At 39.0% G+C, this 14,309-nt stretch overlaps 2 protein-coding genes across 2 annotated transcripts in view; one reads left to right on the top strand and one right to left on the bottom strand.

Annotated features, from left to right (window-relative positions):
- The window catches only part of LOC129244625 (ejaculatory bulb-specific protein 3), a 60,352-nt gene that overhangs the window by 35,251 nt on the left and 10,792 nt on the right, over positions 1-14,309 (top strand). The window lies entirely within an intron of this gene.
- Positions 6,581-12,048, bottom strand: LOC129244624 (scavenger receptor class B member 1). Its single transcript, XM_054882351.1, has 5 exons — positions 11,943-12,048; positions 11,285-11,880; positions 10,799-11,210; positions 8,809-9,059; positions 6,581-6,800 (listed from the first exon to the last, which is right to left on the bottom strand). Exons 1-5 carry the CDS (start codon positions 11,965-11,967, stop codon positions 6,603-6,605), a joined length of 1,482 nt encoding a protein of 493 aa, XP_054738326.1. The 5' UTR covers positions 11,968-12,048; the 3' UTR covers positions 6,581-6,602.

Genomic DNA, 14,309 nt, shown 5'->3' with positions numbered 1-14,309 from the left:
TTTGGGCAAAAAAAAGTGGGATATCATTTCACGGTAGTGCTCACCATTCACAGTTACGTTACGATTTGCAGTATCTTTGAAGAAGTACGGTCCAATGATACCTCCAGCCGATAAACCGCACCAAACTGTGACCTTTTCTGGATACATTGGTAGTTCTTGAAATTCTTCTGGCTGATCTTCACTCCAAAAGCGACAATTCTGCTTATTTACATACCCATTGATCCAAAAATGAGCTTCTTCGCTGAACACAATTTTTCGACTTAAAACTTTCTTAACAGAACACGCATTTTTATAATAAAATTCAATGATTTGCAAGCGTTGTTCGTTTGAAAGACGATTCACCCTTTATAATAAAGCAATACATATGATGGTGGCCCGATGGAAAGCTTCTGCTACCTCGACAGCAATATCACGGCAAACGGTAGAGCAGATGAAGATGTCATCTGTAGAATATTCTGGCCGAACGCCGTCAGCAACAACGCGCTCGAATGAGAAATGGCAAATCAAACGCAGAAAGTGGTTATGGATAGGTCACGCACTTAGAGAACCACCAGATAGTATCACGAGATTGGCACTGGACTGGAACCCGCAAGGGAGCAGAGATCCCGGTCGGCCAAAGAATACTTAGAGAAGGTCGATCACATAGGACGGCACAAGAACAACAGCCCAGAACCGTGTGCGATGGAAGACCCTTGTCGAGGCTCTCTGCTCCCACACGGAGTGAACAAGGAAAACACCTGAATGGGTCGCTAATAGCGCTTAGTTCTGCAATAAAAACTCATAATAATATTTATTTTGCAGATGATTCTTTTTAGTTCCGAATTTTGAATTCAGGTATTTTTAGCAAGCACCTCCAACAAATTACCATCAACATCCAAGTCGTGTTTCAGAGACGTTGTTTTATGTATATATGTAAATATATTATATAACAAAGTTAAAAGAATCAAAGTGTGTAAGTATATTCAAAGGTTAGTTTTTATTAATTTTTTATAACACATTGCTTGGCTTTCGGGATTTTTCAGGATTTGCCTACATTTCGTACGCGACTGAGTCGTACACTTGAAAAAGAAAAATCACACTTGCTCTGGGAGTTTGATTTCCGCGCTTCTCTCAACCAAGCTTTGTTTAAAGATTATGCAATGCGATATGTCTGATCTATTCTGGTTGTTGAATTTAACGCTTAATTTTTCCGAGTTTAACAAATAACACTATTCGTTTCTTCCTCGTGCTAACCGGAATACTTTCAGAGCGTTTGTGTCCATTCGGACGACATGACCCAGCAAACGAAGACGCTGGATCTTTATTCGCTGTATTATGTCGCTGTCGTTGTAAAGCTCATACAGCTTATTCTTTCATCGCTTACGATACTCTACTCCACTCAACTAACGTGCAATAGTCCAAAAACTTTCCACAGAATTTTTATCTTTATCTGTATTATGTCGCTGTCGTCGTATCACCAAATCTAAGCTCGACCCATTTACGGTTGCTGTTGTGTACGGCTTCCGTCTTATGGGCAGCCATCCTTAGACTTTTCACGCCAGCCATTCCTGAGCCACTTCTATAGCATGTTCCGCAATGTTTTCCACTTCCGCGAGCATCTTTGTGTTCACAATAATTGAAATATCCATCCACTATCGTAGCCCAGCATTCCATTGGGCAGATAGCTAGAGATTTTATGCAGCACACAGCTAAGCACTTGCGGCATGGGGGAGCGTGGAATATTTCCATCCGACTAGCTCTGTTGAATGCATTTTTAACACCTGACGTGAACACCAGACAGTATTCATCACTGCCACCTAAGAATCGCCTTTTCGGCAATTGCTTTTACGACCGGAATCGTATCTCTTTTTTTAAAGCCGAACTGGTTGCTTGACAGGACTTTATCTGCATGGACGGATCTTGTGACACCGCTTTCAGCTCAATATTCAACACCGTCAGGTCCTGAGGTTTTCAAGGCAATAAGTAACTTGCCTCGAGTACGCATTTACCGTTGGAATTTACCCTGATTCATTACTCGGGTTTCTAACGAAGTCCGAGCTATCGCATAATTTGGATCAAGAGAGCTGGACATGTTGGTTGCACCACATACGCGGATGTCCAGTTTAAACATGTTGTCCTTTTTCTTATTTTTTTCCTTGTTCATTCCTCGGCAAGACTTGTCTTGAGTTGGTTTCGTTAATCTATTTGATTTCTGACAGGGTAGCCTGCTACCAGTCCTAAGTGGTGGAAATGCTCACCTGGTGTTGCTTAAGAACAACGCCTTCTTACTGCTTGGAGTGCCATCTGTGTTTCAAAATTTTCTGGCAGAAAGATCGCACAGATGGTTGAGGACTTTACTAAATTTGAGGACTTCGCTATTACCGCGTGTCTGCGCTATTACTGTTTTTTAGAAATAGGGAAAGTAGGAAAGTTTTTGTGCGAAAACTGATGACATACTAATTGTCCGTGAATGCGTTACACCGTATATTGTGCGCATTTAGCGAATTGCCGAAATAGGAACTTTCTCTAACGAATTTCCCCTTAGAAGTGACTTCATTGATGTACTAATTTCAATGGCAGTTTCTTGAGCTACGGAGTTAACCAAAGTGCGAAAAAATTTCTATTGCTTCCTTGGGTTTTTCAGTAGCCGTTTCAATTAATATAAGATTTCGTCCTTTGCATATCTCTGATATTCCTTACGCTTCTTTAACTCAGATTAGTTAGTATTTTTCAATATTTCCGCATATGAATATTCACTGACTTTCTTCAAGATTAAGGTATCTGGCGTTGGCTTTTCTTACTTTTGACCTTACAACTTTTATATGTGCATTCATGCATGTAGTCGCCACTCTTTGTTCCCCTACAGCAACCTCCTCCTCGTCTTTTGATTGGTTAGGTCGCCGTTGTTGCTGCCTGGGTTTCACGTCTATTGATCCTTTTGGCTATTCTAAAGGATTGCTGTGGCGAATTGCATGACGTCCATTATCGAGAGCCATGCGTGCTCTCTTTCGCCTCTTTTTGAGGTCGTTCTCAGCTAATTTGGTTTGTATGCTTTCATTGGTGTACACAGCGGGTAGTGTTGCTCTGTTCGCATGGCCAGTGTTCTCTGAAGCTATCTCTCATTGATATGCCTCTGTACCTCCATCATGCTGATAAGCCCTTTTATTCTCTCTCCCAGCAAACGTAGAAGTTCCCCGTCGGATTCTTGCATCGCGCTTGCATGCTTTCGCATTCCTTCATGGTGAAAAGATTATTAGACCAATATTCGGCTCTGAGCGAATTTGAGAGAAACAGCTGATGGACTGACGTCACCCGGAGTGTGTTTATAAAAAAACTGAGATTGTGTTGGTGATATACGAAAAAAATCAACACAATGTCTCTTCGTTGATATCTGAACAATGACTGATTGGACGAGTGTGTGAATAGATGTGAAATGATTGTGCAGAAATCGGCTGGCGATCAGATTGTGTGTGTACCAATGGGAACCAACTAAGCTTCTGAATGTGCATCCCTGTACTAAAAAATGTATTAATAGTTTAAGGAGGACGATTTCGAACACTAAAATTAAAATCTAAATTGCAGCAAAAGGGTATAGGATGTACTTTGATTACCGATAATATTTTAAGGTCATCCGCATAAAGTAGGTGGTCAACAAAAGAAAAAAACATTGAATAAGATGGCATTGAAAAAATGGTACCTTGAGAGACACCGGAAATGGCTAAGAAACCCCCTTCAGACTAAGTTTTCGATCAAAGTTTTTTGAGGAACTCTATGGAAGGTTTTGGAAAAATGGTTATAAGCGCTCGTAGGTGAGTTCCAGGCGCTCATAGAAGCTGTATTTGGTCGAATCGGCTTTTTTGGGTTGTCATCCGCCGCTTTGTTTTTATTTTTACGGGAAAGTTGGTTTACATGGCGAGTCCCAAACTCAGGGAGATCCAAATTTCGGGTAACCTTTTATATAGTTACAACACAGACGTTCGATGCCGATGCCAGCGGCACCTCTTGGTAAACAGGCGATGCTTACTTTATTGGACTCTAAAACCAAATGAATCGTAGTAACCCCACTAAAGCTCTTTCTCTTTCTAGCGTGGCATATGGCTCCACGCGGGCTTGTTATCGTCTCACGTAAACCGACTATACCGCAGAAACACCACTAAAACCCATTTGACCCATTTGTGTATGGATCTACAGTCGAACGTCTCCAAAATGAGCTTGGATAGATACTTAGTTGCGCAAAAAAAAATTGATACCCAAAAAAATGTTAGAGCAGTTAGCTATGGACTTTATTGTAATTGGTGATAAAACGGATTAGCAAGAAAGAAGTTTTTGTTTCAAAAATAATTGTGAATGGTGCCGAAGGCCCATATCTTAACTCCGCGAGTAAAGCATGTATAATTTTATATAATTAATTAAAACGTAATTAAAAGGTGCCATTTGGATACGCCACTTGTAGAACCATTTCTTTTTATTATTATTTTTATCTGCCTATGTCGTTTATTTTCTTTTCTGCAATTTTTTTTCAAGTAAATCATCGAGAATTCTCCCATCATTCTACGTCGTAAACCTCCCAGATTTGGACACTCACACAGATAGTGAAATACTCTTTCCAGCTTCTACATCTATCGTTGTACGGCTACCTCGTCTTCCAGGAAGGTCTCCCAAAGGTCAGTCGGCAGTTATTACGTAATTCTGAATATGTCTGCTCGTGGCCTTCTTAACAACTCGTCATTATCTTTAGTTATATTGCAGGTATCCGCGTTAGCCCATCTGTCAACGGCCCTCTTCTCAAATAGCGAGAAGATCACCCTTTTGCGCACGCCTTGGGGACAGCCTATTTCTACCGCTTTGGAATCGTTATAGGACGCCCCCTATCTTGCCAGTTTATAAACATTCTCATATCCTTCTGTGTTTCTATGGCCAGGTACCCAGATGAGAATGATGTCTGTCGTGAAGGCTGAAGCATGAAGTTCTTCTTTGCATTGTCTGACGATTTTTGAATTGTTTATAGGTGACTTTAAAGCTAAGAGGGCTGCTTGACTATCTGAAACAATATATACTTTTAATAGTTGTTGTGGATGGTTTCTAATTATCCTGCAAGCTCCCCTTACCCAGAGAACTTTTGCATGAAAAATACTATTCCAATTCCCCAATTCTAAAGTTCATCGATGCCAGTAGTACAAAATCTAAAATTTAGAAGCCTTTTTGCACATATTTTGTTTTTGTAATTTGTTGGCTTGTTTAACTGAAACTTCTTAAGTACTTTCCAGCGGGCCATTCAGAATTGTTTTTTTTTTACTCTACGACATTAAGTGCTTTCGATTCGCCACTTCTCTGCTCGCTATCTCCGGGCTCTGCTAACTTAACGAAAATTTTCTATGTTGAAGCACGAACAAAGTTATCGAGCAAGATTCGCCACTAGCGAGTATGGCTATGGCTCATTAGACTGTCGTACAGACACATGTAATTTAAGGCATTCCAGCATTGCCAATAAACATATGATCATTTCTACCAATTGCCTCTGTTTCTCGCACTGGAGACTAGGTGTAGAAGTCCCCGCAAGTGGAGAAAGTCCCTGATCGCCATTCACTTGAGAGTGGCCAGGACATTTTTTCTGCATATGGTCCAAGCAGCTTACAACTTCCGGGCTTCTCCCAAGTATCCGCTGGGTAGCTTCCGAACATCCGTTCGAGAGCAAACTAATGTGAGAAGGCGGAAGAAGGTAATCCTGATGAGACCACTCCGACATATCCAGTTTAAGGGCTTATCAGGACTGCAGCGCGGCTTACCATGTTAGATGCGGCTGAAAACGGGCGTCGGTATTTCAGCAAGAGGCTCGTCTAAGCCTTGTAATCTAGTTTAGCAAACATGAATTAAAACGTTACGGGAAAATTGTCTCCAAGGGGTACTCAAGTTGTGAGGAGTCCCCCTGTTTCGGTAGCAAGCACAACGGATTTGGGGGTGCGAAATTCATGTATATATATATAATATTATATATTATTGGCGCGTACACCCTTTTCGGGTGTTTGGCCGAGCTCCTCCTCCTATTTGTGACGTGCGTCTTGATGTTGTTTCACAAATGGAGGGACCTACAGTTTCAAACCGACTCGGAACGGCAGATATTTTTTATGAGGAGCTTTTTCATGGCAGAAAAACACTCGGGGTTTGCCATTGCCTGCCGAGGGGCGACCGCTATTAGAAAAACCTTTTTCCTCATTTTGGTGTTTCACCGAGATTTGAACCTACGTTCTCTCTGAATTCCGAATGGTAATCACGCACCAACCCATTCGGCTACGGCGACCGCGGCGGTATGTATACTCAACGAAAATTCAAATATAACTGAAACCCTAAAATACACGGTATCTTTCAAATTTCGACCAAACATCGCAACGTGGAACGTCAGAACTCTTTTCCAATGCGGCAACCTACAACAGGACGCAGCTGAACTTAAGCGCCTAAATTTAGAGATCTTGGGATTCGCTGAAGTAAGATGGAACGGCTCTGGCGCACATTACCTACTCTCCTTTTTCCGGTCAAGACCCAAATAATCACCACACCGAAGATGTACGGCTCCTTTTCAGCAAGAAAAAGGATTTACTAACACATTTTTGAGTTGGCATGTTATTTTATTTTATATTTTTTTCACTTATAATTCTAAAAAGTAAATGAGACATTTTAATACCTTTGAGAGTAAGGCATACATAAATAAAACACCACAGCGTCGAAATAAAGAAAACGCCGATACAAATTGGCTGTGCTATTGGCACTACATAAATGTTGAATTTCATCAAAAATAGTACAATCGCAGGCAAGTCATCCAGATCCTGTAATCAAAGAAATATATATAATAAATCAAATTCAATAAAAAAAAGGTATTAACAAAAATTTACAATCGTTCGCTGGAAGGTTGCAGAAATTTGCAATTGACAGACGATACAAGTGATCCCAACTTCAACTGTTTCGCTTATTTATTTTACCTACTCTAAGTACTGTCGTGGACTTAAAATACCACCGGTGAGGAAGAAAGGGACGAATCGCAGAACATTTAGCATCCCATGTGCCCAGCAAGAGAACCTAATAAAGATCACCAGCGTTGGAGCAAAACGCAAAAAATTAGAAATATTCAAAAGCGTTAGTAAACTCCAATTTCCCTTCGCAAATGCAACTTTTTGTAAGGGAGCTTAGCTGTCAACATTTATCAAACCTTTAACACAACAAAAAACAACAAGGTTTCAACCATGGTGTCAGCTGTCAAAGAACTTGGGCTGTTTGTAAAATTTGTAAAACGAAAACGAAACGAAATGAGAGCTTCTTAAGAACCTATTTTTAAAATAAATTTTTTTAATTCCGATTAAAATATTTGGTAAATAAATTCCGAAATATAAATCCTATTTTATTCGAAATTAATGCGCGATTTTCTTAGTTTATTCATTTTGATTCGTTTTATTCATGTTTCCACCAGTTCGATGGTCAGTATATAAGATCCATCTTAGGTTTGAATGGGTCCAAATCGTTGTTCACTACATTTAATCATAATTATGCCATCATTTTCTATTGCGAAGCGAACGTTCGTTTCGTGTTTGTACTCCGCAATTCAAACACAAAAAAAGGCGGGGTAAAGGAGAAGAAGGTGGTGTGATTAAAGTAGTTGATTACTTGTTCTTCAACTGGCCTTTAGAAATGTCAGTAAACTGGAATGACAGTAAGTTGTTGTTGTGTTGCAACAAACTAATTTTGTATATTTGTCATTCATTCCATTCTTCTATTCTCTTCAAATGTTGTTGTTACTTGAACGCTACCACCTGGAATAGATCCGCCTTAGTTGAGGCTATATCGTAACATTCCCTATGACAATAGTGGGCAAAACAACGAAGAGTAATGTCAAATTCAAACGAAAGTAATCTTGCTTTCGTTGTGCTATACATATCATATTTGAAATGGAGTCCAACACCATTTATAACCAACAACTGTGGACAATAGCTTCTACAAGCATAGTACCGCCAATAATGAAAACAAGCAAAAGCGTATGTAAACAAACGATTATATGTATAAAGAAATAAGTATAAACCTCTTCTATTCGCCATTTCCCCGCTCGCTTTCTCTATGCACGATTAACTTGACGAAAAATTTGCATGCGAAAGCAACAACAAAGTTATCGAGTAAGATTCGGCGCTAGCGAGTGTGGTTATGACTCTTTAGATTGATATAACTCACTGCCTTACACATGTAATTTAAGGCGGCTCTATTCCCGCGTTGCCAATGTATGTTCATTTATACCAGTTGCTTCATCTATTCCCCACTTGCTAACGCCTTGCGAAAAGAAGAGGCCACATGTAAACAATGCAGACGAGCCCTGCCATAAATTCAAAAGTTAGCTTAAAAAAGATACAAACTTTGAAAAGAATACTGATTTTTTTTAATACTTAAATTAATTACATACGGTAACTACGCTTATGAGAAATGCTTACGTCTCACATTCTGCTACAACGTAAGCGTTGGCGAACAACGTACGGAATGCCAAGGTAAACGAAATCGTCGGGAGGCGGGAGACGATTTCGTTCCTAATAGAGAATGAGGCTGTTGTATTTAGGTAGAGGCATATACATTTTTTAAATTAAAAAGACACAGAGCAAAATTTAACACCACTTCACATCTTGACGCAACCCAAAGTACCGGGTTCAATATATTTTAGATGTTTTCACTATGATCGCTTATTAGGAAATTTCAATTTTCCTTCAATTTCCTGACATCAATTTGATGAAGAAGAAATCTTACTCGTAGGCTTTTAAACTGATTATTATTCCATCATTAATAACACCATGCTTTACTTACGTATTCATACCAAAAGGTTGGTATAACCATTTTACTGAAGCGCTGCAACTCCTTGCTGTAACCAGACATATCCGGTAGAGGAATGTTTGATTGGAACCTGTATTTTTCTTCAATAGGTATACCAGTTATTGGTTCAATTATTACTGTAGCTTCGTGGTCCTTCTGATTTGGAGATAATCCTTCAAAATGTTCACTCCAATTGTATGTTGAACCATAGAAATGTGGTGAAGAAAAAGCAGAGGGCACATCATCTGCAACCATAAATATGTTTAGCATTAAATATCGTATATATATGTATACGTATTTAATATAATGTTAAGTAATAACAATATATCTAAAAGTAAATAAAACTACGACAGCTTTCTTACAATTCACGTTTGCTTCTAATTAGTCTCCAGCCTCTTGAAACGAGGAGAAATATTTTCGCTCGAGGCGACCGCCGTAGCGGAATGGTTAGTGCGTGACTATCATTCGGAAGTGCACTGGTTCGCATCTCCGTTCATGAAACACCAAATTACATATCACAGTTTTTTCTAATAGCGGTCACCCCTCCGCAAACAATGGCAAACTTTCGAGTGTATTTCTGCCATGAATAGCTCCTCACAAAAAACTATTTGCCGTTTGAAGTCGACTTAAAACTGTAGGTCCCTCCATTTGTGGAGCAATATCAAGACGCACGCCATAAATAGGAGGGGGAGCTCGGCCAAACACTCAATAAAGGGTGGAAAAGTCATACATATATATTGTATTAAAATATGAAAATAAAACTATGTCGCTGGTTGTAATGAAAGAAACCTAATGGAAGACAACAGCTTCAACTTCTTCATTTTCATTGTAGATTTTTCCGACTTTTTATGCCAATTTGACAAGTGTTTGTTGACAACGACAGCGTTGCTCGTTCGTTGTTTTTGTTATTTGAAAATACAATGAACAAATTCTATTGTTCTTTCTTGTTGCGATAAACGCTTACGCGATTTTGACCGAGTTTAGCCAAGCGCACCAGTCGTTTCTTTCTCGTGCTAACCGCCGCCAGTTGGACACATCAAGTAAAGCCAAGTCCTTCCCCATCTGCTATTTCAAACGCAAACGAGGTTTTCCACTTCCTTTGCTACCACCAGCCGGTACCGCATCGAATGCTTTCAGAGACGGAGCGTTTGAATCCATTCGGACGACATTACCCAGCAAACAAAGCCTATGAGCTCGTAAAGCTCATACTCGCTGTCGCAATAAAGCCCTTCAAGACTCGGAATAAAACTTGATACTTTAAATAACAGAAAACAATGGTTGACGAGAGAGTTGAAGGTTTTAAACGAGAAAATAAACCCAAAGCATAAATCAAAATAAAGATAGAAACTGTAGGAAGAAGTATACACATTACTGTACGTCAGGTATGCCCAGCGCTTAAGCTCACGAGCGAAAACTGCTCATGAGCTCTTACACATACATATATACACTACAGATTGTGCCATACCAGAAAGCTGTCGTACAATGCTTGCAATCGGTTCTGCTTTGAGCCTACTGCACACGCATACCCAACTTATTCGCAGAAATTGCACACACACACATGCACTTGCATTTTCCGCTGCCACATACTGGTGTCTGCGATATAAAAATGATCTAGAGCGATTTCAAATCGGAGATTACGTGGCGGTTTCAAACGAAATGATTGCTAAGATCTCATTTTTTCAACCTTCATTTAAAATCAGCATTTCGCCTCAGTACATCCTGATAACGAAAATCAGATCAGCCGATATTTTCGTTGGATTTTTATATGTACACATTTCAATTGAGAACACATGCACATATTGAACACACAATATCGAAGTAATTGGATTGGTAGATAACTAAAACATTGGTTACACATCTTATTTCGAAACTATAATACATATAATACATATTGCCACGAAAAATTTATAAAATCACAAATTGATGCACACCACAAATATGAGAAGTTGCTCAATGGATGAAAAGGATGTAAAATTTTACTTACTGAAAAGACATTTCGAAACATCAAACATTCCTTTGTGCAGCTTTATACCCATGGCATTATCTAAACAACTCGACTCTTCAGCGTTGTCAGCAATGGTGTAGCGATAACCTCTGAAGCCTAAATGATATGCTATATCAGAGTATGTTAGCCGGTGTGTCCTGCACGCTTCGCTAGCGATAATTGTTAATTCGCGTTCAGGATCCAAAAATGGTGTGAACAATGAATTATCGAAGGTACCCGGCACCTCGATCGGGCAATACGTGTAATATTTTTTCTGCTTCACAAGCCTCAGTCGATTACTTTGCTCAGGAAAGTAAGTTTTATTATTTAAGGTATTCACTTGAAAAAAGTTGTCCACTCCATTTTTGTCTCCTATCTTCACATTGTATATTTCCTCTTTCTTCCTGAGCGCCTAAAATGGCATTAAAAATAATATAATACAATATATGGAAACCAAAAGTAGTTTTTAAATTTCGCCATATTTACATTATGCAGCATTCCACAATTGGAAACGATATTTGGTACATAGCTCGAAAGCGAACTCAAGGCAGGCGTTGTAAAATTCCACAAGAAGTAATAAATTGATTGCTTTATTAAAACTGGCTCATTAATAGTGATAGCGTTGAAGGCGTGTCTGACTAGAAAAACCCAGTCATGGAATTTCGCAGCAGTGCCAAATAAAATGAAATTCGGCAAAATAATGGTTTGATTAAGTATATCGGGGGCACAGCTGGCAATCGGATCAAACTGTATATCCTCATAAGGTAATTTTTGATATGTAAGAGTATCGTCGGTTTGATTCAAAATGTCATTTCTCCCCTTGATGCGATACACGATCGGTCCTATCTCTTCTACTTTAAGTTTAGCATCGGTACCGTTAAGAAATGCTTCGCCGTTTGTAACGTTAAACAAGTAACTTTTAAGCGTCCCATACGGCGAATCTATCCAATTTTTTTGCGAAGGAAAGCCCTTGCGAAAACGTATGTGCTCGTGCGATAGAGCCCATTGATAGTTAGCTTTGAGCGAAACAACAAATAGGATGGAGCTGATTGCGCCCAACAAAGTCACTGTTAAAATTTTACCTGCGTATTTAAAAACTTATGAATTCAATTGCTAATAAAAGTTAGAAAAAATATTTCCTTACACCAAAAACACGTATTCACTGGCATAATATGCGCTATAGAAAAAATATACTTTTATACACAAAATGTTTATAAATTCGATAATTGGTAGTGCATTTAATTGCCTAATGGCTTCGAAAATCAAATGAATGAGATGTTCGTAAATGTTTTACAAGAAATCACGAATTATTCTTATCTCAGCTAGACATTATTGAACAGGGTGCTTTAATAATGAAACAATATTTTAGGAAAAATTAATAAAACCAAATATTTGTCATAAGCGCACACTACCTACAGATTTCCACTTTATTCATAGAACGGATATAGAAACAGTGCTATTAATTTTTTTTTTTTTTATTAAACTTATATAATTTTAGGCCTCTTCTCTTCGCCAAGCGTTAGCAAGTGGCGAGTAGATGAAGTAACTGGTATAAATAACATATCTGACAGCGCTGAAATAGAGCTGCCTAAAAATAGTGAGTTATACCAGTTTTACGAGTACGCTAGCGGCGTATCTTGCTCGATACCATAGTTGTTGCTTTCAAAGAGAGATAGCGAACAGAGAAGTGGCGAATGGAAAAGGCCTAATATTCGCATTTGCTTACCGTTATACATATGCCGGCAAACTTTAAAGTGCCACTCTGAAACGCCACGCTATTATTTAACACCCTGTACAAGTGGTATCATAAGGTTAGATGAAAAGATTAGAGTCGTGTTCATGCTCTATGCCAGCTTACTTGTAGTTTGTTATACTTAGTACAACACGAATATTTCAAATTAAACGTAGCAATCTGCTTTAAACGAAGTATGCATAGGATGTGCTCTCTCTCTCCCAATAATCGAATGCATACTGATTCTATATCTACATATGTATATCTCCATGTGATCAGTTTTGCTTATAATTATTATTGCATATTAAATACCCGCTGCTTAGAGTTGGGCCGAGTTACTCCTCTTATTTAAGGTGCGTACCATGATGTTTTTGTACAACCTTACGCCAACTCGAAGATTTACCATTACGTGCCGAGGGCCGACCGGTTTGGGGTCTCATGCCCGGAGTCTCGAACCCGGAATCTACCGAATGGCACCAAACAATTCGGCCACGGCCCCCACTTATTACACATATAATATATTATTTCTGTAAATGTATTTAGGGTCTGAGCCCATAACAATCGTTCTAGTAACCTATATTTTTTTTACGAGGTGTTAAAGTATTCGAAAGTCTTAGACTGTGCAGTAGTCATCCTACAGAGATACCAATTTGGTAATCACGTCTGGAGGCCGTCGTGAGCAATAAACTCAATCGTCAGTTACATTAATCTGCTGTCCGTCTTGCTGCGTTTTATCAAAACGGCAGTTGTTCTTGCTGCTGCGTTCGTTTAGCATCATTCCTTCGTCTCGAGAACTACTATTCAGAGTACGTATGTAGGTTCGAATCTCAATGACAAACCTCCGAAAGGCTAGGCATAAAAAATATCTGAAGTTCGGAGTCGGCTTAAGACTCCATTTGTGGAACAACATCAAGACGCACACCACAAATAGGAGGAGGAGCTCGACCAAACGCCTAACAAAAGTGTATGCGCTAATTATTCATTTATTTATTTAAGTGGGAAACGACATACAGCCGACATCCGAAAATCTTGTAGGAAACAATTCAATAGAGCAAAAACTGACCACGGTGGAAAGAATTCAGAGGTGGAGACATCCTCGAACGTTAACCTGCTCTCAGCGAATTTGATGGAATCAGCTGATTTGCTGCCATATTAATATAAGATTTGTATACATTTTATTGTTGTATTGTTTTTCATTTTTATTGCTATTCACGAGCGGATTTATTCTTGTTTATTCAATTGTTACATCACAGGAAGAAATGCTCTCACAGATGTCAAAATATTTTAACCTAAATGTCACTCTTGAAAACTAACTATCTGTTCTTGATTAGTGCAGCTGCAAAAATAAATTGAGACAATAAACGTAACGAAAAGAAATGCGATGTGCTAAACAAATGTCTTCCAAAGGAAATCGGGTTGCTCTTCCCCATCGAATTTCCTATTTGCATTAGACCGCAATTTCGCTAAAGTCGTTTTTTTTAGCGAGTATGTCCGTATTAACGTTCAGACAATGGAATGCCACATTTCGTGGGCTCTTATAGGGCCGTCACGGAATATACAACTTTCTAGTTGTGCCGTACGGCAAGTGTGACGAAAATGACAACTGTTTAAAAAAAGAACAGTCGCGCAAATTTTAATCGATGGTGTTTTTTATTATATCAAAATAAATGCATAAATGGAATTTAAATTAATTGAGACAATTCAAATGCACTCTAAAGGCTTGAAAGAGTAGAGAAAAGGCTAGGCTTAACCAAGTTGTCCTGAAAAATGAATGTGGGT

The sequence above is a fragment of the Anastrepha obliqua genome, chromosome 4 (assembly GCF_027943255.1).
Source record: "Anastrepha obliqua isolate idAnaObli1 chromosome 4, idAnaObli1_1.0, whole genome shotgun sequence".
Classification (NCBI taxonomy): domain Eukaryota; kingdom Metazoa; phylum Arthropoda; class Insecta; order Diptera; family Tephritidae; genus Anastrepha; species Anastrepha obliqua.
Note: the sequence above shows the minus strand (reverse complement) of the source record. Positions and strands in the feature narration are given on the sequence as shown.